This window comes from Chionomys nivalis, chromosome 4 (assembly GCF_950005125.1).
Source record: "Chionomys nivalis chromosome 4, mChiNiv1.1, whole genome shotgun sequence".
Classification (NCBI taxonomy): Eukaryota; Metazoa; Chordata; class Mammalia; order Rodentia; family Cricetidae; genus Chionomys; species Chionomys nivalis.
The window spans coordinates 110986534-111012153 of NC_080089.1; the positions used below are offsets into that span (position 1 = coordinate 110986534).

Genomic DNA, 25620 nt, shown 5'->3' on the forward strand with positions numbered 1-25620 from the left:
CACCGGCTGCACACACTGCCAGCTGTGGCCAACCAAGCAAGCTCTGCTCTGCTTTCGTGGTTCAGCTTCATGCAGAGGTGGGTGGAGAGATTGGAGGCACAGGGTAGGAGCAAAGCCTAAGGGGCCGGATTGGGAGTGGTTTTGCTTTTAATTTTTAGTTTTATTTGGTGTGTGTGTGTGTGGGGGTGTACATGCATGTGCACACGCTTGCGTGTCTGTGTGTGTCTGTATGTGTGTGTGGACCACCTCGAGGCATAGCTTCTCCCCTTCCACCCTGTTGAAGCAGGTCTCCTCTTTCTGGGTTCTTCACGCACTAGGCAGCTGGACTGTAAGCCTTCAGACAAGATACCTGTTTCCACCTCCCATCTCTCTGTAGGAGTACTGGGATTACATATGTGAGCCTCCCAGTCAGCTGTGTATGGGCCCTGGGGATTGAACTCAGGCCTTCAGGCTTGCATACCAAGTGTTTTAACCACTGGGCAGTGTCGGTGGCCCAGAGATGGAGTTCAGGTTACAGCTCTGGCACCTTGCCTTGGTTAGGTTTTATTACTGAGAAGAGACACCATGACCACAGCAACTCTTATAACAGAAAGCATTTAACTGGGCTGGCTTACAGCTCAGAGGTTTAGTTCATTACGCTCATGGCGGGAAGCATGGTGCTGAGGAGGTAGCTGAGATTATGCATCGAATTTTAGGCAGCAGGAAGAGAAGTCACACGCTAAGCCTGGCTTGAGTATCTGAAACCTCAAAGCCCAACCCCTAGTGACACATCTCTTCAACAAGGTCACACTACTCCAGTTAGAACACACCTTCTAATAGTACCACTCCCTATGTGCTAGTGGGGGTCACTTTCATTCAAACCACTACAAACCTCACGGAATTAACTTTCCATTCTGAGATCCAACTTTCTCTCTTTTGTAAAGTGAAAGAAATTGTACCTGTCAAGATGAGTTATTATTTATTTTTAGCAGTTAAGATGATAAGCTCTATGTCAGACAGACACACACCCCCTTTAGGAACAAGGCTCAATATTTGCTAACTTGTTCACGGGAACCGTGTTAGGCCATAATCATCATCAGTATTGAGAATCACTGTGCAGTGGACATCTGAGGGCGTGGCACATTCCAGGGGATGACTTGAAACTTGAGATGGTGATGGTGCCAAGCGTGGTCTCGCTTGTGCCTTGCATACATAAGTGCCATGAAGTTTAATTTACAGAGTTTGACACAGTAAGAAATTCACAGCAACTTCTATAAATCATAAAAAACCTCAGGCCTACAATTTTTTTAAGTCAAGAACTTTCCCCTTTAAAACGTATTTATTATTGTGTGCATGTTTGATGTGTGTGTGTATGTGTGCGTGTGCGTGTGTGGAAGTCAAAAGACAGCTTTTGGGAGTTGGGTTTTTTTTCCCACCATGTGGGCTCCAAGGATAAAACTCAGGCTGCCAGGTGGGTGGCTTTTCCTGCTGAGCCATCTCGTTGACCAACGTTTCCCTTGAGGGAAGCATTTTAAGTTGTCCCTGATGCTTCCCCAGTAAAGACATCAATACTTGCACTGTGAGGCTGTTGCTAAGTAATATCAGGGCTATTGGGACATAATGTCACTACAAGTGTTGCGTAGTGACAGACCTAGATAAGCTGGATGGAGGTTTATGTCTTGGGTGGAACAGGGCAGGAGTGAGAGCTCTCTTCTGTCTGTCTGTCTGTCTGTCTCTCTCACCATTGTTTACTGAGTACACTGGAAGAGGGCAGGGCAGGCGGGCTGGGCAGTAAGAACAGTATCTCCTGCAGCCTCAGGCAGTGGACCACATGGGGTAAGGGGGTGGGATGTCTCCCTATGTTCAGATGAGTTTCTTTATTGTGGTTTCCCAGTATGTAATTCTTGCCATGCGTAAGCGGGCAGTCCAGATTGGCTGGTATACAGTTCTAGGACCTTAACTGGAACTACTATGCACATAACTTTGAGTCTTGCCATCTCTGCCATGCAATTCAGGGCAGGCTTAGTTGATCTGAATTCAATCTTGGCCCAGGAATGGAGTCGTGGGACTTTAAGCTACAGCTCTATGATGTCATTTTATCCTAGCCTGGCCTCCATCCCGAGTTCCACATTAATCCAGGGCTTCCTAGGGAGGCAGACCCACCCAAAACATGGTTTTACAGCCCATCAAGATGGCTCAGTGGGAAAGGTCCTTGCCAGCAAGTCTGGGAACCTGAGTTTGGTCCCTCAGTCCCATGTGGAAGGAGAGAATGGACGCTGTTAGTGGTCCTCTGACCGCCACATGCACTGTGGCACTGAATGAGCCTGTAACATAGACCTTATTTTCATTTGGTTTTGTTTCAAACGGCCTCACTATGAATCCCAGGTTGGCTTCAAACTCACGGAGAACCTCAGTCTTAGCCTCCCAGGTGCTGGAAATACAGGTGCCACCGTGTCTGGCCTTGGGATAGGATTCTATCCTGTGTCTCAGAACAATTTGTAGTTTAAACCTTAGGAGTTCTTGGGGCTGGAGAGATGGCTCAGTGGTTAAGAGCACTGACTGCTCTTGCAGAGGACTCAGATTCGATTCCCAGCACCCACATGGCAGCTCAGAACCATCTACAATTCCAATGCTAGGGGTTCCAATGCCATTTTCTGGCCAGGGGTTCCAGTGCCATCTTCTGAGAGCACTGGGCACATTGGTGGTTCACAAATGTACAGGCAAAACACATAAATAAAATTAGATATGAGGGTCGGTTCAAGCCCCAGCATTTAAAAAAAAAAAGCAATACTCAATATAAAACATTAGAGTTCTGCATAGGACTGCTTGCCCAAAAGCAATTTAAATTAAAAAAACATAGGAATTCTTCTGAAGTTTTTGGTGTGTGTGTGTGTGAGTGTGTGTGTGTGTGCCTTGTTCTGCTGAGTGTCACATAGGAAAAGAGGTGATGAGGTTGCTATCTTCTTTTACAAAGACTTTGGCAAAGGAAACTGAATCATGCAAATGGCATTTGTGCTGATGAAGATGTGACCAGAGGCTTGCAAACCCCTCACCCGCTATTTCCCTCAGGAGCCTTAGCCTTTGATGAAGTGTTGAGGCTGTGGAGAGGTGTGACTACCGTGACTAATGAGAATTGGCCATGACTGGTTGGGTAAAGTTATTGGTTTCTTTTAAAAGCAGCTTTTAAGCAAGCAGTCCTACACAGAATTCTAATAGAGTTTGTATTGAGCAGATGGCTTTTTTGTTTTAAGTATTCAGACTTGAACCAAGAGTCTCAGGCCCAATAGGCAAGTGCTCTGATGTTGAGCTGTGTAACTAGGCCTTTTAAATGTTTTGATATGGGTTGTAACCTCAAACTGGGGCCAATTCTTCTGCTTCAGCTTCCCAAGTTCAGACTTTCTAGACCTGCACCGTAATGCTCAGCTCACTGGCTGCTTCTCTTCTTTATTTTTCTGACAGGATTGTGCGCCACTATGACTGGCCTTGGAGTGAGATTTCTGTCATGTTTTCCCCAATACAGAATTTACACACATAGACCTAACTGGTACTAGATATGATGTTCAGGGGAGGATGATACTGAACTTCTCATCCTCCTGAAGTCACTTCCGGAATGCTGGGATTGCAGCCATGCACTACCACACCCAGCTCATGTGGTACTGGGATCGAACCTAGGGCCTTGTGCATGCTAAGCATCCTACAGACAGAGCTACATCCCCAACCCATACATTACTACTAAAATATACAAGTTTTGTAGGCTTTGGCCAAAACCGACCCAGGATGGAAGTTCCCTGTCTGTGGTTTCTTGTCTTTTTTTTTAATTTCTGCTGGTGTTGGTCATTGCCATTGTCATTAGCATTTTTTGTTCCTGTTTCCTTCCTACCTCCATCTGTTCCAAATGCTTTCCCTGTAGTCTCAATCCTAAGCCTCCTCAATCCTCAGTGAGGAGAGCTATCAATGAGTCCCATTTTATAGGAAAGGAAACCAAGGCAACATCAGAATGTACCTGAGGTTGTGGTAAGAGCGGACCCGGGGACTTGTTCTCAGCCCCAGCATCTGTTGCTTCTCAGCATGGGGATGAGTGAGTACCCTTGCCATCAAATCACTCACTGGCAGGGACTCTGCTTCTCTCTCCTCTATGTCACCACCCTTCCCGGAATCCCTTCTGGCCGGCATGGCACACTGTTATACTTTAACAGTGTGCTTTACCGACATGCTCCGTCTCTGCCCCTCCTTGGCGCCCTTAAGGGATCATGCCTTCCAGGTTTCTTTCTTCCCTTCCTGACACTTGACCTATTTTATCCACGCCTGCTGTTTCTCAGAAGAGGGCAGTGTCTGGCCAAGGTGCCTGTCCTGTGGTCGGCAGGGGACAGGGATGGAGGAGAAAGCGATGAGCCAGACTTTTCAGAGGGCGTACCAGCCAGTCAGTGTGAGGGAGAAGGAAATATCCTTAGACAAAGGCAACTTTATTAAACTTGGCATTTGTTTGCACTTAGAGCAACCTGTAAGTTGTGTTTTTACCACAGGGATTGCCTTTGGGGGTGCTGTATTTTGGGCTTTGGTGTGCTGGTCTGTTGCAGAGGGTGAGGGACAGAGTCAGCTGCCTGAGAAGGGAACCACGTGCATTCATTCGCTCTGCCAGATCATCCACTGCTGCTAAATATATGTGGAAATAAAGCCAATTTATCTTCAGAGTGAAATATGTATTTCCATTGTAGTATGGAAAGAACTACAGCAGGTGTTTATTCTGCAGTTGGGAAACATGGGGAAAAAAATAGCCGGAGAACAGCTAATGTTGTATTTGCTAAAAGCTTCATGTAAAGGTGGCGAATTAACAGAGCCCTGGAAGTCAGAAGGTGGATAATATGAATGTTTTCTGGACCCAAAAGGAAATGTGTGTTCCTATTGTAAATGCCACGATTAGCTACAGGTGAGCAGCCCAAACCATTGCCACAAAAATAACCATAGAGTCAGAACGTTTTCCTGAAGGTACCTAGAATCCAAAGCTAGCAGTGTGAACATTCAGGGCCTCCATGGGCACTTGACCCATGCCACCCTGTACCAGCCAAGCACCAAGAAAATTGGCTGTGGCTTTCTGCACAGACACCAAGGCCTTGCAGTAGGGTGAGGCAGAAACTCTGAGAGCCTGGGGCAGTGTGACCAGACCTGGACATGGGAAGGCTGGCACTGGAAATGCTAGCAGGAGTGAAGATGGCCTTGTGGATCCTTTGGGAGGCTGACGTGGCGGGAGGGAGGTCCAGCCTGCAGTGGTATGTTTGGAGTGGGAAGGACAGAGTGAAGTGTCATTTAGTCTACTTTTTTTTTTTTTTTTGGTTTTTCCTACTTTTGACGTTCAGTGTTCTCCAGACCAGACACTGCCTTTTTTTTGCTTCTCCTGTTTGGTGGCAGTCATGAGGGAAAGAGGAAATTTATTCCTCTGACCAAGAGAGCTGCCTTAATCACCTCTACATGAGGGGAGTCTGAGAATGCTTGAGCAAATTGCCTCCTGAGATGGCAAAAGCCAGGGCTCCTTGTGCTAATTCTAATTCCCACAAAGTTAATTGAAGTGTTTAGGCCTGTGGAATCAATGTGTGGAAACAGATAGTGGAGCAGATTGGGTTGTTTCCTAGACCTTAGAAATAGCCAGAGGAAAGTATAGGCTGAGAGGCTATGAACTGAGCCCTTTCTCTTCAAGTGGTTTGTAGTCCCAGGAAGTCCTACCTGCTTCCCATTCTGAGCCTGTATTGGAAATGACAGGGTGCGGTGCTGTGCTCTGGGCTTGGTGATGGTGTGTTCATCAGAGGCGTGCATCACTCAGTAACTAGTATACCCTGGAGTCCTCTGACTGGGAACGGTGTAGCCCTGGGACAATGCTACACTGCCTTGTTATCTGAATTCCTGCTTCTGACAAAACGTGGGCAGTGGTATTTTGGTTGACTCAAGATAACATATCACAGCCAGGCATGGTGCCTCTCACCAGGAGACCCAGCTGCGCAGGAAGCTGACATGGAGGGACCCTGTGAGCCTGGAGTTTAAAGCCAGCTGGGGCAACAGAGAGACTCCATCTGCTCTCCTACCCCCAAATGCAGATCGTCATTATAGCTGTATTGAGCTAAACGTTATCATTGAGACTGGTGAGTTAGCTTGCTGTGCAAGCCTGGATCCCTGGGACCCTTGTGTGGTGGTCAGATGAGAATTCCCCCTCCCAACCCTGTAGGAGATATGCTGGAATACTTGGTCTCCAGTTCTTGTAACTATCTGGGAAGGATTCTGGAGGAGGTATGTCACTAGGGATAGGCTTGGGAGTGTCAAGAGTCTGGAGCTGTTCCCAGCATGCTCTCTGCCCCCTGCATGTGGATCCAGATGTGATCTCCAGCTGTTCCTGCCACCATGCTTTCGCTCTGCTTTCACGGACCCTGACACTCTGGAAAGCCCAAGTCAATCCTTGCTTCTCTGCGTTGCTTTGGTCATGGTGCTTTGTCCCAGCAACAGAGCAGTGACTAAGCCAACCACATGAAGGTAGAAAGAGCCACCTCTTTTTTTCTTTTTGGCTTTTTGAGATGGGTTTTTTTATGTGTAGCTTTGGCCATCCTAGAATTCACTCTGTAGATCAGGCTGACCTTGAACTCACAGAGATCTACCTGCCTCTGCCTCCCAAGTGCTGGGGTTAAAGGTGTGTGCCACCACTGGGCCAGAGCCCCCTCTTTAGAGTTGTCCTCTGACGTTCATGTGTGCACAGCATCATACACACATATACATAATAATAGATACAATTTAAAAATCATCAATAATGTAAGGCAAATCATGTCACCTATTTCCTTTGTTATCTTGTGCTCATATGGATTGGTAGATAAATATTTAAAATAAATATTCTGGCTGTGGAAATGACTGAGTAAAGTGCTTGCTGCACAAGCATGGGGTGCAGAGACAGGTGTGAGGTGCAGAGACAGGCGTGGGGGTGTAGAGATGGATGTGGGGGTGCAGAGACAGGCATGGGGTGCAGAGATGGATGTGGGGTGCAGAGACGGGAGTGGGGGACAGAGACAGATGTCGGGGCAGAGACAGGCATGGGGGTGCAGAGACAGGCATAGGGGTGCAGAGACAGGTGTGGGGGTGTAGAGATGGAGGTGGAAGTGCGGAGACAGGTGTGGGGGTGTAGAGAAGATGTGGAGGTGTGGAGACAGGTGTGGGGGTACAGAGACAGGCATGGGGTACAGAGACAGGCATGAGGGTACAGAGACAGATGTGGAGGCACAGAGACAGGCTTGAGGATGCTGAGTGGAGACAGTCGTGGGGGTGCAGAGACAGGCATGGAGGTGCGGAGATAGGCTTGGGGTGCTGAGTGGAGACGGGTGTGGGGGTGTAGAGACAGATATGGAGGTGCGGAGATAGGCTTGGGGTGCTGAGTGGAGATGGGTATGGGGGTGCAGAGACAGGTGTGAGGGGTGCAGAGATAGATGTGGAGGTGTGGAGTGGAGATGGGTGTGGGGGTACTGAGTGGAGACAGACAGGTGTAGGATGAGGAGACAGGTGTGGGGGTGTGCAGACAGATGTAGGAGGTGGAGACGAGTGTGGGGGTATAGAGACAGGTGGATTCCTGGAGCTCACCAGCCAGCCAGCCTAACTGAATCAGTGAGGAATCCTGTCTCGAAAAATAACATAGAGAGCAATTGAAGAAGACATTTGACATCAATCTCTGTCCCTCATGTGCATGAACATACATGTTGCGTGCATCTGTACACAGACATATACATCAGCGCACATACAAAGTAAAAGAAAAAAATCCAAAAATGAATGTATGCTCCTAAGAAAGCTGAGCGATTAAAAAAAAATGGTTAAAGAGAGGTGGGTAGAGACACCGTGACTTGAAGGGACATAAGTGTGTAAGGGACATAAGCCACGTATGTGATGGCTGTTCTCCCCGTAGTTACCTGCTGTCAGGTGACTGCAGCGGTGTGACCACCTTGCCCAAGGCCAGCATTTACTCTGATTGGAAGAGGAGGTGCTAAGCCACATAACTGGGTGGATATGGCTCCAGGGTTCACTTCTACTGAACAAGACAAGAAGGAAGGGAGATACCAGAGAACGTGGAGATGAGGGAGGGTTGTAATAAGTTTTCTGCCCCACCCCCATAATCAGCTTCTCTGCCGAAACAAGCCAGATCAAGCTGAACTGAAAAAGTATAACAACAGTTTTATTTGAGCAAAGCAACTCCTGGGTGAGTTCTCCAGTCCCAGAGATTGGGAGGCCAGAGAAGCTGCACCCCTGAACTATAAAGCAGGGGGACTTTACAGGTTCTAGGTGAGGGGTGATGACATGTCCCCCACAACTGGGTCTGTGCCGAAGCATGGTCCAAAGCTGAATGCTTTATGCGGGGACTTGGGCGGCTGGCAACTCTAGGGAAGAAAGGTGCAGTAGCTGCCAAGAATACAGAACTGGGTTTTTTGGGGTTTGGGAGGGATTTTTTGTGCCTTTTCTTTTTCTCAGAGACTCTGAGTGGGCATGGTTTGGAGAGAGTACAGGACTGGGGCTTCTCAGACCATGCAGGGGTAAGCTGGAAGTTCCAACCAAACAGGATGGAGGGCCAGTCAGTTATGTTTCTAGAGGGGAGGAGCTACGAACCCTTCCCTGGTAGGTTCTGGGCAGCTCTTTCTGGTAACAGTCAGCAAACCTCCCACTTTTGGGGCTAGCTTCACTAGGTTTCTAATCTTTCTTCAAGCAAAATATGGAACCTTGTCTCCTGAACCCTGAAGCTCTGAGCCTTCGGATGGCCCTGAAAACTAGCCCCACCCCACCCTGTTCTTTTCCCAAACTGAGATTGCATTTTCTTTTTTCCGCTTAATTTTAGAAGTGTTTTGTTTTGTTTTTCTGTACCCAAGGTCAGAGGAAATACTAGGGAAAGAGTGAAGATGGATTTGGAGTGAGATGGCCTATTTCTGCCCCTGCAAAGGGTGGGGACTCTCTCGCTAAGCACCATGTGCCAGAGAGATTATGGTTCTGTTATATATTTGAGTGCCTGAGGATTAGGTTGTAAGCAGTTTGTGTGAGGGAATCATGTTCTTTCTCCTGTGAAATGGTAACTGCCGTTCCATTTACCCACTAGGGACACAGTAAATATTAATTACTAGTGGCTTATCCCTGAACATAACTGTCCCCTTCAGATTCAGGAAGCAGATTCTGGATAAATGCATTTGTCTCCCCAGGGTTTCATTTGTCAAGGTGCTGAAGCTGCCAAGGATTTGCCTGAAGGCTGAGGGTCCTGTCTGCTCTATTTCTTTCTTCCTTGGAGCACCTTTTCAAGATGCATTTTCTTCTTGAAAGTCATTGGCAGGAGTGAGATTCATGTCAGCTGGAAGAGAGAGCCGTGTGGTGGTCACGCTCTTCTGTGTGCCTTTGGGTGAATATCTGACTAAACCCAGTAAAGTAATTAAACTTCAAAAATAAGTAGCAGATACTAACTGAACTTCAGGTCCAACTCTGCTCCCAGCAGAGGTTGGTGTCTATATTTTTGTTTTGAAACAGGGTCTCACTGTGTTGCTAGCCTTCAGCTCACAGCAATCCTCTTGCTTCAGGCTCCCAAGTTCTGGGATTCCAGACCTGAGCACCACATCCAGCTAGAATTTTGAGGTATTATCTGGGCTTCTTTGTTTAGGGAATCTTAGAGACATCCTACTCATTTTGCAAAATGTAATACTTTCCTGAAAATGAACTCTGATGAAGAAAGAAACTTCTTGGGTGTAAGCTGCAGGATCCCATGAACTGGGGATAAAACAGAAAAAGCAGCAACAGCGTTGGTCTTTGCTGCCTGTTTGCAGAGGCGCTAGCTATGACCAGCTACTTCACATCCCCAACCGCCATGCCTCCGTTACCGTGTGGCCCATATCTCTCAAACCCTGGTCCACAACAAGCCCTCGTTCCTTTAAGTTGCTTTGGCTGGGTGTTTTGTCACAGCAGCAAGACACGTAAGCTAACACAGTAAGGCTAACTGTATGGAACTGTCGTGCTCCCGTGAAGCTGGCTGGTTACACGTGTAGGCCAGGAGAGAACAGGTGTGGGAAAGGCTCAGGAAAATGGTTTGGTCTCGCCCATGTTGACCATTGGCTTGTGTAGGCTCATTCTGTAAGATGCTGTAAGGGGAATTCTAGAGTTCATGCAGGGGCAGTATGAGATGAGGACGCTTCAAGAGTGTAGGTTAGAGAGGCTTTGGAGGTTTGTTTTTACCTGATAAATATGTAATAGCACTGCTAATCCCACTGGCTGAGAGTAAGACCACTACCGCAATTAAAGCCAAATTTGAAACAAGCTTTAATTAAATACTGGCCAGGTGGATAGCCTCTGGCCAGGTCCATCTCTGACTCCCCAGAATTACAGCCCGAGTCACAGTTTGCAGCAGCAGGAAACCCCACAATTCGTTACATTCTCAATCAGGTCCAATCAGGAGCAAGCGTACATTCTGACGTAACATCCTATCTACATCCACTCGGGCAAGAGTACATCCTGACATATTTCCTGCCTGTGAGCTTCTGCCCGCCTGTGAGAAGCACATCCCATGCAGATGGGTCAAACAAACTTGTTTAAGGGAGTGAAAGCAGGAGGCTTGTTTTCTCCCACAATCAGTAGCCTCCAGCATTTCAGGAACTGTCTGTCCTTGGGCAAGGGGCTTGCAGGTCAGAAGCATTTTTCTTTCATGGATCTCTAATGCATAATAATAAAAAGTTAAAAATGCAGCTTTGGCTCTCAGTTATGCAGCTAGAACTTGGTCAAGCCTTCCCTCAGAGGACAATCTTCCATCCCTTGGCTGCCCTTCCCTTCCTGGGACAGAGGGGACACACCCTCACAAAAGGAGATTCCTCCTCAGCCGGCCAGTGCCCGGCTGGAAGGGAACTTCTCTGTTTTCAGAGTCGCTCTGTTCCTGGGTACATAGTTTCTAAAGCAATCAGCTCATGGTAAACCTCACGCCAGAGAGGCACAAGTTACATGGCATGGAGATGGTTGGGGTGTCGTGTTCAGGGCTCTTACAGCATCTTGTACACAGTTCTAAAAATACTCTCCGCCTCAGTTTTTCTTTTAGCAAAAGTACAGGATGGTGACACCCACCCGTCACCACCCAGCTCTTAGGAGGCTCAGGCAGGAGGCTCATGAGTCCTAGGCTAGCCTGGGATATGTAGGAAAACTGGCTTGGTGTACTTACAAGAAGTAATGGGGATGGCGTTGGGAAGGGGCTTTTATTCTAAAACCAGGATCCAGGCTGAAGGTGTAGCTCAGTGGTAGTGTTTGCCTGGTCTGTCTGTCTGTCTGTCTGTCTCTCTGTCTCTCTGTCTCTCTCTTTCTGTGTGTGTGTGTGTGTGTGTGTGTGTGGTGGGGATGGGGTGGGAGCAGGGGTGTGATCAGCAGCACTGCACACACACATTTAACACCAGGATCTACTGTGCTTATAATGTAATGCAAAAATAAAAACAAAAAGGAAGGACTTTACTGATTCTAGGTATGTTGAATGAGAAGGTTTATTGTAAAAATAAATAAATAAATAAATAAATAAATAAATAAATAAAGGAGAGGAGCATAGCCAGAGGCAGGGACATCTGACTGGACGCGTCCAGAGTGTACATGGCTGAGCTGAGCCTGTAAGGAGAGGGGGAAAGGAGAGTCAGGAGATCAGGAGAGTAAAGGGTAGACAAAATGGCTGGGTTATATAGGGAAGAACTTCCAGGGGAAGTAAGCCCAGCGTTAGAGATTAGCACCCAGGACTCATCCTTGTGTAGAGCCCCTCCCCCCAGCTTGGGTTTCTTGACTGTCTTGAGACTGCTGTCCCTCAGATGGCTTCTAGGGCGTTTGTACAGAGGAAATTCACATTTTATATTGTGTGGGGTGGAGCTGGGATGCGGCGATGAGGAAGTGGTTTGAGAAAAGTCAGAGAAAAAGAAGTGAAGTTCTTAGGAAACGAAGGCAGGCCCTCTTCAGCACAGTTTTTGAAAGTGTGTGTGTGTGATTTAGAATGTTGCTTTTGCCCTTTGCCCTCTGCCTGGGGCCGTATGAGCTGGTTTATAAACATCGCTGGAATTTCCTGGCCCGACAAACCTTTCCACCATGGAGGAGCTGGAACAGGCTCCGGTGGGACGGCCCCGCCCAGCACACAGCCTCTTCCCTCACTAAGTATGTAATAAAAAGGCCAATGGTTGAGATGTTGAAGTGGAGAAATACTGTTTGTCTGTCCTCCTTCCCAGCATGGGAGTGGACAGAGATGCCTTCAGTCATTCTGTAATGGTCAAAATTAGTGATGGCCTCCCCAGGACTCCAGAGAGGCGCCGAGGAAAAGCCCGGAGTGCATGCTTCTCTCCTTCCTGCCAATTTTCTGAAAACGGGAATGGGTCCGGTCTCCAAATAGATTTCTCCAGCTTTCCAGCCCGCCAGTCAAATCTGTGTGTGCTGCTCTCTTCCAGCTGGAGTGGCTCCAGGATGCCTGCGTTTGCGTCTAGTCTTGACATTGCACGATCAGTTGTCAACACTCAAGTTCACTTCAAGACCATGCAGTTGAGTCACAAAAGCAGATTGGGGCAGAGGGGAGGGAGGAGGGCGTGAGTAACCAGTCCTGGTCAAGGCGGTCTTGCCCATCACTGACTCCTCATTGCCTTGGCTCCAGTCTCTCCTACCGAGGTGATCTGACATGCCGAAAGCATGAACGATTTTCTAGGCTCCCTCTCCAACTGACACCAGCCTTCTGCCTTTTCCTTCACTCAGCATGAGGTTCTTGGAGAGAAATTCCAGGTTTGGGGGCCACATCTCAGTAGCCTGATAGACGAAGAGAGAGAACCAGTGTCTCTTCAGACGTTGCGTTCTGCAAGATGGCCACACTAAGGCTAGAGCTGGCCTTCATAAGGTTGTATCTTGGATTATAGAAAGTGTCCTGGGACTCTTCTTATAGCGAACTCTGCCATTCTAGGCTGATATACTCAAAGGCAGGAGGGAACAAAGCTGGTGGGGGAGGGTGTCTGGGGAAGGTAGATTTGCAAGTGTGTGGCCAGGGCTCACTGAGCCCAGCACACAGAATCATGGAGGGAAAACCCATCACAGATGGCAATGCCAGTTCTCCAGGTACTTTTCTACGGATGTCTTTATTCTATGTATTTAAATATTTTGTCTATAAGAAGGAAAGGACATGGCTGCTCCTAGGTGTGGTGGAGGAGCAAGTTTATTGTAGATAGAAGGGAGAGTATTGGGAGAGGCAGGGACATTGGGAGAGTCCAGAGTGGACATGACCAGGCTGAGCTGGGCCGTGTGTATGGGGTGGCGGTGGTGGTGGTGGGGCATGTACAGCAGCTGGGAGGCCAGAAGGAGCAGATAACTGAAATGTCTGGATTTTATAAGGAGGAGCCCCGAGAGACAGGGAAGCCCAGCCTCTGGGCCACAGAGTTCAGGGTGGAGGGTGAGTGTACCTGTAAGAGGTAGGGACTGAGGGATGCTGGGAGAACCTGGAGGCCAGGTTCACTTTGATATGTTAAATAGGTACTGAGCCAATTGGACTAGGTTTGAAACTCAATAGTCTGCATGTAGATAAGTGCACTGTGTGTGTCTGGTACCCGAGGCATTCAGAAGAGGGCCTCAGGTCTCCTGGAAGTAGAATTAAACATGGTTGTGAGTCTCCATGTAGGTGCTAAAAATCGAGCCACGGTCCTCGGCAAGGGGTGGGGGGGCCCTAGTGCTCTTAACCAGTGAGCCATCTCTCCAGCCCCAAGCTCTCTAAACAGTAACAGTAGAATCTACTGATCAGGCAAGGCTGATTTTATTGTTCAGTATTTGAGGAAGGGGAAGTGAAGGGAGACACCAAAGGAGATGCTGGCAAAGAGTGTCGCCTGTGTCTCTGGAGGGAAGAGACGGGGGTCAGAATACTAAGAATTGGAAGTTTGGCTTATAGCATGGAGTAAGACTGGATAAAGATCAGGACATAACCAATGTCCAACAGCAGAGGAGTGGATAAAGAAACAACGACAACAATACACACACAGAGAATGAAATTCTTTTTAAGCCATGAAGGATGGATTATGTAGTGTTGAATTCCTGCCTCCAAAGAATGTTCAAAGATGCCTCAGTTAGCCACTTGGATCCAAAGTGAGACTTAACAGTGCCTCAGAGAACTAGGGACGGATGACCAACAAAAGTCACTTTGTCTGTGGGGTCGGTTATCCCCTCTGCTTACAAGCAGGATTGAGTTACGGATGGCCCCAGGCAGCTGGTGTAGGTGCTGCCAGCCAATGCCAGCAGCCCCGCCGTGTTCCTAATCCAGAACTAGGATTCTGTAGTTACGAGGCACTTGTGACGATCTCGTGTTAAAGAAGAAAGGAACGACTGACTTGGCTGGTAATGACCTTCAGCACTGGATTCCACAGATACCTCAAAAACCAGCATCAAGACTTACAGTTGAGAGATGCCAAAGCAGGGAGAGATGAGACCCTTGACTGCTTTCCCCCCTCCAAGGCTTTCTTCAGCTCTTCCGAGGATGACTTGAACTTGTGGGTTTGGGCTACTGTGTGGCATTCCTGGTTTCTGTGTCTGAGTTTCAATGTAGCTGCTAGCCCTCTTAGCACTGACTCCCATGATTCGATTCTGCAGTGTGCATTGCCTCTCGAGTGCTATGGAAACAGGCCAGGGGTTCCCCGTGTCCTGCGAAGTAAGTTATCTGGGAAACACAGCCTGACCTATATTTGTGCCTTTGATGTTTAATTTAGGATTGTATTTTTGCACATGTGTTAGAGATAGGTGATGCCCTTGATTAAGAAGCCAAATGCCAGAATGAATTGAAAATTTCACTATGTTCTTAAAAAAAAATTGTGTGTGTGTGTGTGTACATGTGCCCATGCTGTGTGACATTACACATATGTGGAGATCAGAAGATAAATTATGGAAATCAGTTCTATTTTTCTGGTCAGACTTAGTGGTAAGAGCCTTTACCCACTAAGCCATCTTGCTGCCCCTGGTTTGTACATGTATATATGTGTGTATGTATACATGTATATGTGTATATATGCATTTATGTATATATTTCCTGCATGTGTATCTGTGCACTATGTGTGCAGTGCCCATAGAGGCCAGAAGAGGGCGCCACACCATCTGGAATTGGAGTTTCCCTCACTATCTTCAGTGCTCAGTTTGCTAGGAAAGGTGATGAAAGCCAATAGATGCTTTATTATTGGTATCCAGGCAAAGAGTTACTCCAGGGGGCGCTGTTGACATTGAAACATAACTAGGTGCAGGCCTGCAGGCCACCCCATCTCTCTCCCACTTTGTTCTAGTATATCTCCATCGTTGTAACCACACCCTCTTCAACACCATTTCCAAGTGTCTCTGCCAAAGGTCTCCTGCCTCTGGTAGTAGCTCTCGGTAGATACCGTTGAGTGTTTTCACAGAGCTGATGTGTGCTCCATCTCTGGGCCTGTGCTTCTGTGGCAGTAGAACAGGACATCCCATAAACCTATTTTGTATTTTTATGACCTGAGATTTACATAATAGCTTATGCTTGCGAAATAGCAAGTATTTACCCTGTACAATATAATTTGGAATATGGGTCTCTTTGTTGATTAAAACCGAGAACATTCCATATTAGTTAGCAGCTCTGTCTTGCTTACCTCTTCTGTTACTCTTTATAGCTCCATTCATGATAGTAAAATATATAATGGATTATAGGTTTCATCAGTATATTCTCCTTTTTTGACATTTCTCTGGGACTAGTTTTATGGTGAGAATTTTGAGAAAGTGCTGAGTCCTACAACTCGCACAAAATCCAGCTTTCTCTGTTAGCAGTTATGTGTACAGTTGGCTGCAGTGAACACTTAGATATTTTATCTGATTGAAAATTAAATGTAGCTGGTTGTCAGTCTCTCTTGGGAAGCTGAAACCAACAAAGAGGTATTGTTCATTGGCAGAACGACAGACCTAGGCTAAAGCCCCAGGTACTCATTGATGCTTCTCTGAACTTCGGGTCCTAAATGAACTCCCTTGTATTTCATTGAGAGAATGTGGACATTGTGATTCGGCTGTTCTCTCTGCGTCTGGGATTCATCAGAGCACGGTAGAGGTGGTGGTCCCTGCTCACATGCCAGCATCCCTGAGCAGAGAAAACAAGCACTAGTGATGTTGGAGGGAGATGAATGCTTGGTGCGGGGGAGGTGCTAGGAGTTCAACTGGAGATGTCTTTCTTTTTCTTCCTTTTTTTATTTTTTTAAGATGGCCTGAGGTTTCCTTGTCTGGCTTTGAATTTTCAGTGTAGCCAAGGTTGACCTTTAGCTCCTGCCTCTACCTCCCGAGAGTTACAACATGCCCAGTCTACACAGTACCTGGGATCGAACCCAGGGCCTAGTGCATGTTACGCAAGCGCTGCCCCATCTCTGCACCCCCCGAGCTGCAGCCTCAGTCCTGGGCTTACAATTTTGGATTAAATTAGGTGATTCAAGAAACTTTGTGGAGGAGCCAGAAAACGAAAGGCACTCTCCGGGCCCTGCATTGTCTCTGATGCTGCTGAAAAAACACAGGCTGATTTGACCTCTGTGATCCATAAAGACCCAGTTACACAGGCAGACTGTAGGTGTGCACAGAACAGCGAGGAGCTCCAGCTTGTGTCTCTGCAGTGTGTTTATGAACATGGTGATTTAAAAAAATTATCTTGTAAAATTGAAATAGTTGGGGGGGGGGGAGAACACTGTGTATGCATTAGCGTGAGTGTATGTGTGCATGTGCCCCAGCACATGTGTGTGTGGAGGCTGGGGTCAACACTGAGTCTCTTCCTTAATCTTTATCTTGCTTTTTGAGGCAGGGTCTCTCACTGAATCTGAGGTTTGCCAGTCAGGCTGGGCTGTCTGGCCAGTGAGTCCCTGGGGATCCTCCTGTTCCCACCTTTCCAGCACTGTGGTTATAGGGGACTTGCTTTTTGATATGGATTCTCAGGAATCAAACCCAGGGCCTTAAGCTTGCTCAATAAGCACTTGACTGAACATCTCCCTAGTCTAGATGAGCTTTTCGTTGGCTTTTGTTAAAGTACATGACTACATCAAATGATAGATAATAACATTTGTTTTCTAAGCAAACATTGGGGTAGGGGGGATGGGGGAGCCCAGACAGGCATATGTAGGCAGACTTTTCTGTCCCACCAGTCAGTTCCAAATAACCACATAGAGACTTATTAATTATAAATGCTCGGCCGATAGCTCAGGCTTGTTACTAACTAATGCTTACATTTTAAACTAACCCATACTTCTTATCTATCCTCTGCCATCTGACTCAGTACCTTTTATCAATATTGCAAGTTCATCTCCTGCTTCCGCTGCATCTTCTCAAAACTCCCAAGATGACTCCTCTTCTTCCTCACACTCTCTTTTCATCTGCCAGTCCCACCTAACCTCTACCTGTCCAGCTATTGGCCAGCCTGCTTCTTCATTAAACCAATCACAATGACACATATTCACATAGTGGAAAGGAATAGCCCACAGGCGTACTCACTGTTTTTCTTCTTTGTGACAAACTATCCGGCAAGCAGCAACTTCAGGGAAGAGAGGGTTATTTTAACTCACGGTGTGAGGAAGTCCATGATGGCAGGGAAGGCAGGGGGTGCTGTGTGGCAGTGGGAATGGCAACAGCCATTTGTTCACATCTAAGAGAACCAGAAGCAGGGTGGGCTACATGCCCTGAGACTCACACCTTAATGATCTACTTCATCCAACTTGGCCCCACCTCCTGGAGGTTTCCCAACATCTCAAAACAGCACTACCAGTTGGGGACCAGGTATTCAAATTCACGAGCCTGTGGGACAGAACTCCTGAGAGCGGCGGGTCCAAGCCCAGTGTCACGTGTACTGTTACTGCTGCCTTCCAGCTGGGCTCATCACACTGGTGGTGAGAGACCTCTGGGATTGACAAGGTCAGAGGAGCCGGAAATGTCACTAGGAGCTGGGAACAGGTTTTGTAGGAAAACCCAAAGAGCGATGGAGTGGTGTCTGAAGCCCAGGCCATGGCCCCCCACTCAGTGTCGGCAGCCCCATGACCTTGGGCTGTTGCTTTCTCACCTCCTTCTTGGAATGACTAATTATCTGCTAGATGTGGTGCTTGGCGCTTTATGCACATCATCTGATTTAATGTGACAAGCTGTAAAACACGGGGGCCCCCGAATGGCTCAAGATAACCACTGAGTACTTCGCCTGCTCTCTCTGCAGCGCTCTCTCCTCGATGTGACATTCAAAGTCACGGGCAGACTATGCTTCGCCTTGTGATGAGCTTGCCAGCTGAGGGCAGACCACAGCAGGGTTTCTCGGTTTTGTTGTGGTGTGAGCCAGGGTGTAGGAATGGCTCTCCCATTCCTGGTTGTTCTCTTTTCCCTGATGTCTCCCATGATGTGACAGAAAGTCGTGTTGTCTGTAGTCATCAGAATGGTCTGGGTTGGTGGTGGCTTGACCCACATCAGCTCCCCATTTCACTCTGCTTTGGGATGGGGGTGCTTAGATGAGGCAGACTGGATCTGGAGGGGAAGCAAGAAACAACCCCTGCTCCGAGGGAGAGCCCTCCATAGAAACAATGTTGAGGAAGGGTGTGAAGCCTGCTTTTTCTTTAAGGGTGTCGCATAGCCCAGGCTGGCTTTGAACTCATAACCTTTTGCTTCTGATCCTCCTGCCTCTACCCTCTAGTGTTGGGAGTACTGGTATACCACATCTTGCCTGGTTTAAGTGGTGCTTGGGAATGAACCCAGAACTTTGTGTATGCCAGGCAAGGATTCTGCCAACTAAGCTATCTCCGAAGCCCAGGGCTTTTTGCTTTTTAATGTATTTACTATTGACTTATTTCCTGGTATCTGTAAAGTAGTACCTAATGGTTCTGCTATTCCTTTTTAGCTCTGATGTCATTCTGATATTCTCTTCGGTCAGTGTTTTAGGGTGTGAATAGATGGACCCCCACACAGACACCCGGGCCTGACCACCACAGCAATGGCTAAGTGTGCACAGAGTGCCCTGTGCGTAGAGCCTACTGTCCCAGCTCTGAAGCTCCCTGTGGGCTTGGAGCCACTCAATAGGAAACCTCCTTATCTCCGTTGTCCTTGTTTTCTAGATGATGAACCAGGTGGAAGGTCAGCAGAAGAACCTCGTGCATGCCATCGAGTCCCTTCCAGGCTCTGGCCCCCTCACTGCCTTGGACCAGGACCTGCTTCTCCTGAAGGCTACCTCTGCTGCCACCCTCAGCTGCCTTGGGGAGTGCCTCACCCTGCTCCAGCAGAGTGTGCGCCAGGTGGGCCCACCCAGCCACAAGCCAGGGCCCTCCGGTAAGTGCTCCCTTCCCAGCCCCTGAGCTTGCCTGGATGAGATGTGTATTGACCTATTTGTACATGTGTGTATCCTGTTGTATCCATCCAGCCCTTTTCTGAGATAGGATCTCACTGTATAGTCCAGTCTGGCTTTGACTTAACTCTGTAGCCTAGGTTGGCCTTGATCTTATGGTGATCCTCCTGCCTCAGCATTCTAGGGCTGCGATTATGGGTATGAATCACCAGGCCCTGCTCTTTACTCTTTGACTCTTTGGGAGCCTACCAACGAGCTCCCAAATAAATGCACACAGAGACTTATTATTACTTATGAACGTCTGTCCTTAGCTTGGCTTGCTTCTAGCTAGCTTTTCTTAAACCATCTATCTTTTGCTTCTGGGCTTTTTATCTTTCTCTATTTTTGTATATCTTTGTTAACTTCTTACTCTATGGCTTGCTGTGTAGCTGGGTGCTGGCCCCTGATGTCCCCCCCCCCTCAGATTTCTCCTCTTATTTATTCTGCCTGCAAGCCCCACCTATCCTTTCTCCTGCCTATTGGCCATTCAGTTCTTTATTAGACCAATCAGGTGTTTTAGGCAGGCAAAGTAGCACAGTTTCACAGAGTTGAACAAATGTAACATAAAAGAATGCAACACATCTTTGCATCATTAAACAAATGTCCCACAGCATAAACAAATGTAACACATCTTTAATGAATATTCTACAACTCTCCTTTGGTCCAGTGAAGTCTCCATCTCCCTTCCCCAGTAGTGTACCATCCTATAAAAATACAGCCAGCGTGTATCCTTTCGGATTTGGCAGCCATGCCCTGATGTTCCATGCTGTTCATGACTCTTGTCCTCAGCATGCCACCTTTCAGATCATCCCTGGGGACCCTGCCTCCAGCTCCAGCTTTCCACAGTGCATGTCCACTGTAGTTACCAGCTACTCTAGATATGGCCTTTCCTTTCTGCCCTGCTCACCCCTCTAAAGGATAGGTTCATACAGCTCCCTTTAGGGCAGTGTCATGCAGGCCTCCCTTGGGGCTGGTCATATGGGAGGATTTTACTGAAGAACATTCCAGAAGCATTGCTAGTTCCTCTTCCAGAAGCCAAAGACAGGAACATGTGGTCTTAAGAGAATTCAGTCCTATCTGAGGAGCCAGTAGTAAGCAGACAGAAAGAGATTGCTGAAGAATAAATTCAATAATAAAGGGGAAACTAGTTTCAGAGGAGAGGTGTGGGGGAAATGGCTTGATCAATAAAATACTCCATCTCAAGACAAAACCAAAACCCAATAAGTAAATGATTTCAGGCTTCAAAAAGGCCACAGGAATAGTACGGGGGTGGAGGACAGGCTCAGATTAAGAGCACTCGCTAGAGCTAGATTCCCAGTACCCACATTGCATAGCACCTAGTTGCCTGTAATTCCAGCCCCAGGGAATCCGATGCCCTCTTCTGGCCTCCGTAGACACCTACACTGGTGTGCACACATCCATGCGTAGGAGGGAGGGGCACTTGTTCTTCCTGGCCAACCGGCTAGCTTACACCCGAAATAACCACACAGAACCTGTATTCATTAAATCACTGTTTGGCCCATTAGCTCTAGTTTCTTATTGGCTAACTCTTACATCTTAATTTATTTCTATTAATCTGTGTATCACCACGAAGTCGTGGCCTACCAGCAAAGATCCAGCATGTCTATCTCTAACGGTGGATCCATGGCGTCTCCCCCTGACTCTGTCCTTCTTCCTCCCAGCATTCAGTTCTGTCTTCCCCACCTACCTAAGTTCTGCCCTATCAATAGGCCAAGGCAGTTTCTTTATTCATTAACCAAGAAAAGAAACACACAGACAGAAGGACCTCCTAGACCATCCATGTCTCCCCTATACACACCCTGCCACATACATACACATAATTAAAAACAATAAAAATGATTGTTTGAAAAGGATAGTAGACTAGGCCGTCTAGCCAGGGTGTCCAAGGACCCACCTGTCTCTGCCTCCCTGACGCTTGGGTTATATGTTCATGAACAGACCTACTTTTCAATGTTTACATGAGTGCTGGAGGTCAAACTTAGGTCCTCATGTTTGCAAAGCAAGCACTTTATCCACCTGCACTGTCTCCCTAAGCCCCCCATCCTTCTTGATCATTTTGTCCGTAAACATGCCTGACTGTTGGAAAGCATCCTTCCCCACCACTATACCTGCACACAACTGGACTGGTGGGAGACGGAAGCTTCATGGGTAATTCATCTCCTCTGCTTCCAGCTCATTTGAGACTTACGTGTCCCTGTAACAACACAGTTTTTAAAATAATGTACCAGACTGACCTCGAACTCAGAGAGATCTACCTGCCTCTGCCTCCTGAGTGCTGGGTTTAAAGGCATGTACCACCACCGCCTGGCTCCAAGCATATTTTCAAATGCACCTGCTTCCCTTCTATGCAGCCTTACTCCAGACCCATCTCTGGGGCATCTTTAATGTTTTCAGAGATGTTTGTAGGGAAAAATAATGAGGTGATTTGGCTTTTCAGTCAAGGCTTGAATATGCAGCTCCCTATTCCTGTCTATTCTGTGTCAGTAGCTTGCTGGGGACGTGTGCCTGGCTGGAAGGAGCTGAGGGTCTGTCCTTCCCAGCCTAGCTCTATGGGAAAGTGGGCAGAGATGGACTCAGAACTTAGAGCTGGTTCTGTACTTGGATTCCAGTGGGGCAGAGAATTGAAGCTTGATTTGGGGGTTCAGAGGACTTTGTTGTCTGTTTCTTGTTGGTTGCTTACTGCTGGGGTTATTGTTCAGGGAAGGAGATCCAGCTCTAAGCAGAGGCTGTAACCACGCATTGTGGTTCCGGGTCAGAGCTGGACTGTCCCAGCCTGCTGGGCACAAAGTAGGCTTGGGAAGTGGGGATGCTGGAGCCAGCTTGGTCAGGATGGTGACAGCAGGGTCCTAGTGGGCCTGAATGAGGACAGAAGCCAGACAGGCAATGGGAGAACTAGAGCAGAAAGCAGTTAAGTCCACTTTTCCCTCGATCACGTTCCAGAATATTCTCATCTCCCAAGATTCCTGGAAAGTGCTGTTGGTAAGCGTGTCACGTTGAAAATGGTTAAATGTGAGGATCACACGACTATTCTGGGCTTTCCTGGCCATCTGCTTCGCTTTCCTTCTCCTACCGCTCAGCGCCTTCCTTTTCTGTCATTCCCCTCTTCTGGTAAAGCTGCCCACTGCCAGTCACTCTTATTTTACGGTTTTCAGCCAAGATAGAAATGCGATCATGCCGTCAGTCAGTGAGTAGGTAGGGAAAGCTACAATCTCTCCTTGTAGTCTTTCAGATGGGTGAGCTTCTTAATCAGTCAAAACAAAGTTCTTGAGTGGCATTTTCTCCACAAAGAAAGCTGTCGGTCAAGGACTGGGACATGGCCCTGTCAATACAGCGTTTGCCATGTAAGCGTGAGGACCCAAGTTCAATCCTTAGATTGCATATTAAACCAAAACAAAAATAGTTTGCCTTGGTGTTATGCATTTGTGATCCTAGCGGTGGATTGGGGAGGTAGAAACGGACTCCTGGGGCTCGCCAACCAGGCTAGTTCAGTCAGCAAGGTCCAGGCCAAACGAGAGAAACACTGTCTCAAAGGTACAAGATGGCAGCACCTGAGGACAGACACCCCAGGTTTCCTTTGGCCTCTGCATGCACGTGGGCACACTGCTTTCATTTCTCCTTGGCACGTGTGCAAGTTAGGAACATGTGGCTTTCTTCTGCAGGTATGTCTCACACTTTCTCAGCTTTGGCAGTTGTTGAGGGAACTGCGGGCTGCGTTCCTGCCACCCAGCTCCCGGCCGCCTGACTAGCTTATGCCCCGAAATAACAACACACAAACTGTATTCTTTTAAACACTGCTTGGCCCATTAGCTCTAGCCCTTACTGGCTAATTCTCATATCCCGATCAACCCATCTCTAATAATCTGTGTAGCACCAGTCTTACCGGGAAAGATTCAGCATATCCGACCTGGTGGCTTGCTTCATCGTCTGCCTCTGAGAGGAGCTGCCCTGCATCTGAGCTCATTTCCTCTTCCTCCCAGCATTCTGTCCTGTTTACTCCACCCACCTATGTTCTAACCTATGAGGCCAAGCAGTTTCTTTATTAATTAACCAATGACCTTCCTCCATCAGGCAGTCACAGCCTAACTCTGGAACCCTGGAAGGTTTACTGAACCTGAAAGATGAGGTCACCCCAAATCAGCAGCTGAGGCTTCCGGGAGCCATCGCCTGCCACAGTCTCTGGGCAGAGGCCGATCCTCAGTGTCTTGAGGCTCCCGGGAGACAGAATTGATTGAGACATTTCAGCCAAACTCCTGTCTTTAAAACTGTGTGTGGAGTGGGCACAGTGGCACACACTGCTGGGACCACAGGCGAGACAGGCGGACGAGTGTGAATGTGAAGCTATCCTGGGCTACATAGAGGCTCAGTAAAGGTGGAAGGAAAGAGAAGGCAGCCTGCTGTCTTTCTCTATTAGCCTGGAGAATGCCTCTTGCTCTGGCACTTACTGGTGCCTTTTCCTCCACATTGCTTTCTGGCTACAAAAACTCTATTTCTCTTATCCTACCTTTGAGTTTTGGAAGAAAAGCCACAAAGGGAGTGGGCACATGTTTTTATTCTTGTTACACACCATGTTTTGAATCGTTAGTGGTGAAGACTGGGTACACTTAAACTCCCCGCCTCCCCAGCCAACTGCCCATATTTTTGGTGCTGCCGGGTGTGGGCTGTTGCTGTGTTTATATGTAGTATCTATGTGGCCATGCTGGTATTGAACCTAGGACTTCATGCTTGCTGGCAAGCTCATTTTTCTCATTTTTCTGTAGTCACTGTCTTTATATTTTTCTACACGTTAATGGTTAATTCTCTCAATCATTTTGCCTTTGATGTGAGCTATATAATTATGTTTAGAAAATTATTCATCATCAGTTCAGAGCCCAGATAAAATCAGTGAGACGACAGCCCTGAGCATAGGATTTTTTTTTTTTTTTTTTGGATTTTTCGAGACAAGGTTTCTCCATAGCTTTTGGTTCCTGTCCTGGAACTAGCTCTTGTAGACCAGGCTGGCCTCGAACTCACAGAGATCCATCTGCCTCTGCCTCCCGAGTGCTGGGATTAAAGGCGTGCGCCACCACTGCCCGGCTCCGAGCATAGTATTTAAGTGCCCCAAATCTCAGGAATCAGGCCTGTGAGGCGGCTCATTGGTAAAGGTATTTGCTGCCAAATCAGATGGCCTGAGTTTGGTCCCTGGGAGTCACATGGTGGAAAGAGAGAACATAATCGTGAAAATGATCTCTGACCTTCATATTCACATGAACATTGAGAAGCACTCACAAGTGTGTGCGTGTGCATACCCATACAGAGTTACAGATGTGTATACATACCTTAGTATAAAAACATCTCAGGAATAGTGACAAGTGATGCTTTAGTGGACTGTTTCAAACTGAAATCAATGCCAAACCAACACACAATGAACAGAATGTCAAATTTTTACACAGGCAAGACTCAGTCAGCTCGGGCTGCGATTGCCAAGGCTGACCCAACAGATGTGTGTTTCTGGCAGTGCCGGAGGCTGGACCCCATCTGAAGGGTCTTCCCCTTGCCCACTGGTGGCCGATCCCTCCCCCCTGTCACATGTCACATGCTTTCACTTGCCATGTGTGTGCAGTGCCAGCTCTGGCCTTTTCTTAAGGATATGGATCCTGTTGAATGAAGGCTCTAGCTGATGATCTCATTTAGCTTTAATTGCTTCTAGAAAATTCTGACTTCAGATCTTGTTGGGTCAGAGGTTAAGATATCACAATATGAATGGGGCAGGGATACAAACATTGAATCCCCAGCAGACAGGATTTAGGATTCAACATAGGCGTGGGGGCAGGTGAGGGGGAATGGGACACCAGACACACGGTGGACTAGGTGAGACAGGCGAGACTAAACCACAAGACTAACTGACTTCCTCCTCATTTTCAATATTTATTCATTCATTCATGTATGAATCCATTCATTTTTTTAAAAGATTTTGTTTGCATGAGTGTTTTGCCTGCATGTATTATCTGTGGATCACATTCATGAATCGGTGTCCATGAAAGTCAGAAGAGCAGGGAGGGGCCACTGTTGCCTCTGCCTCCAAGGAGCTGCTGGTGTTATAGGAAGGAAAGAGGAAACAGAGTCCAGTGTGTGCCCCAGCTGAGCTCAGACAGCTGCAGGTTCTGTGAAGAAAGCAGGAAGCCACAATGTGCCTTGGGATGCCTTTGGGATGCCCTTGGACCCACAGGGAGAGGGATGGAGCCTGCCAGATCTGGGCTCAGAAGGCTAAGAGGTTTACATTTTACTTCAGTTGGGGC

General features: G+C 47.7%; 1 protein-coding gene across 4 annotated transcripts in view; it reads left to right on the forward strand.

The window, feature by feature from the left end:
• Positions 1-25620, forward strand: part of Osbpl10 (oxysterol binding protein like 10) — a 240430-nt gene that overhangs the window by 158658 nt on the left and 56152 nt on the right. For all 4 annotated transcript variants that reach the window (XM_057768030.1, XM_057768029.1, XM_057768032.1 and 1 more), the window contains one exon: positions 19059-19269. In XM_057768030.1, the coding sequence (XP_057624013.1) occupies positions 19059-19269 (211 nt within the window). The remainder of the gene's footprint in view (positions 1-19058; positions 19270-25620) is intronic.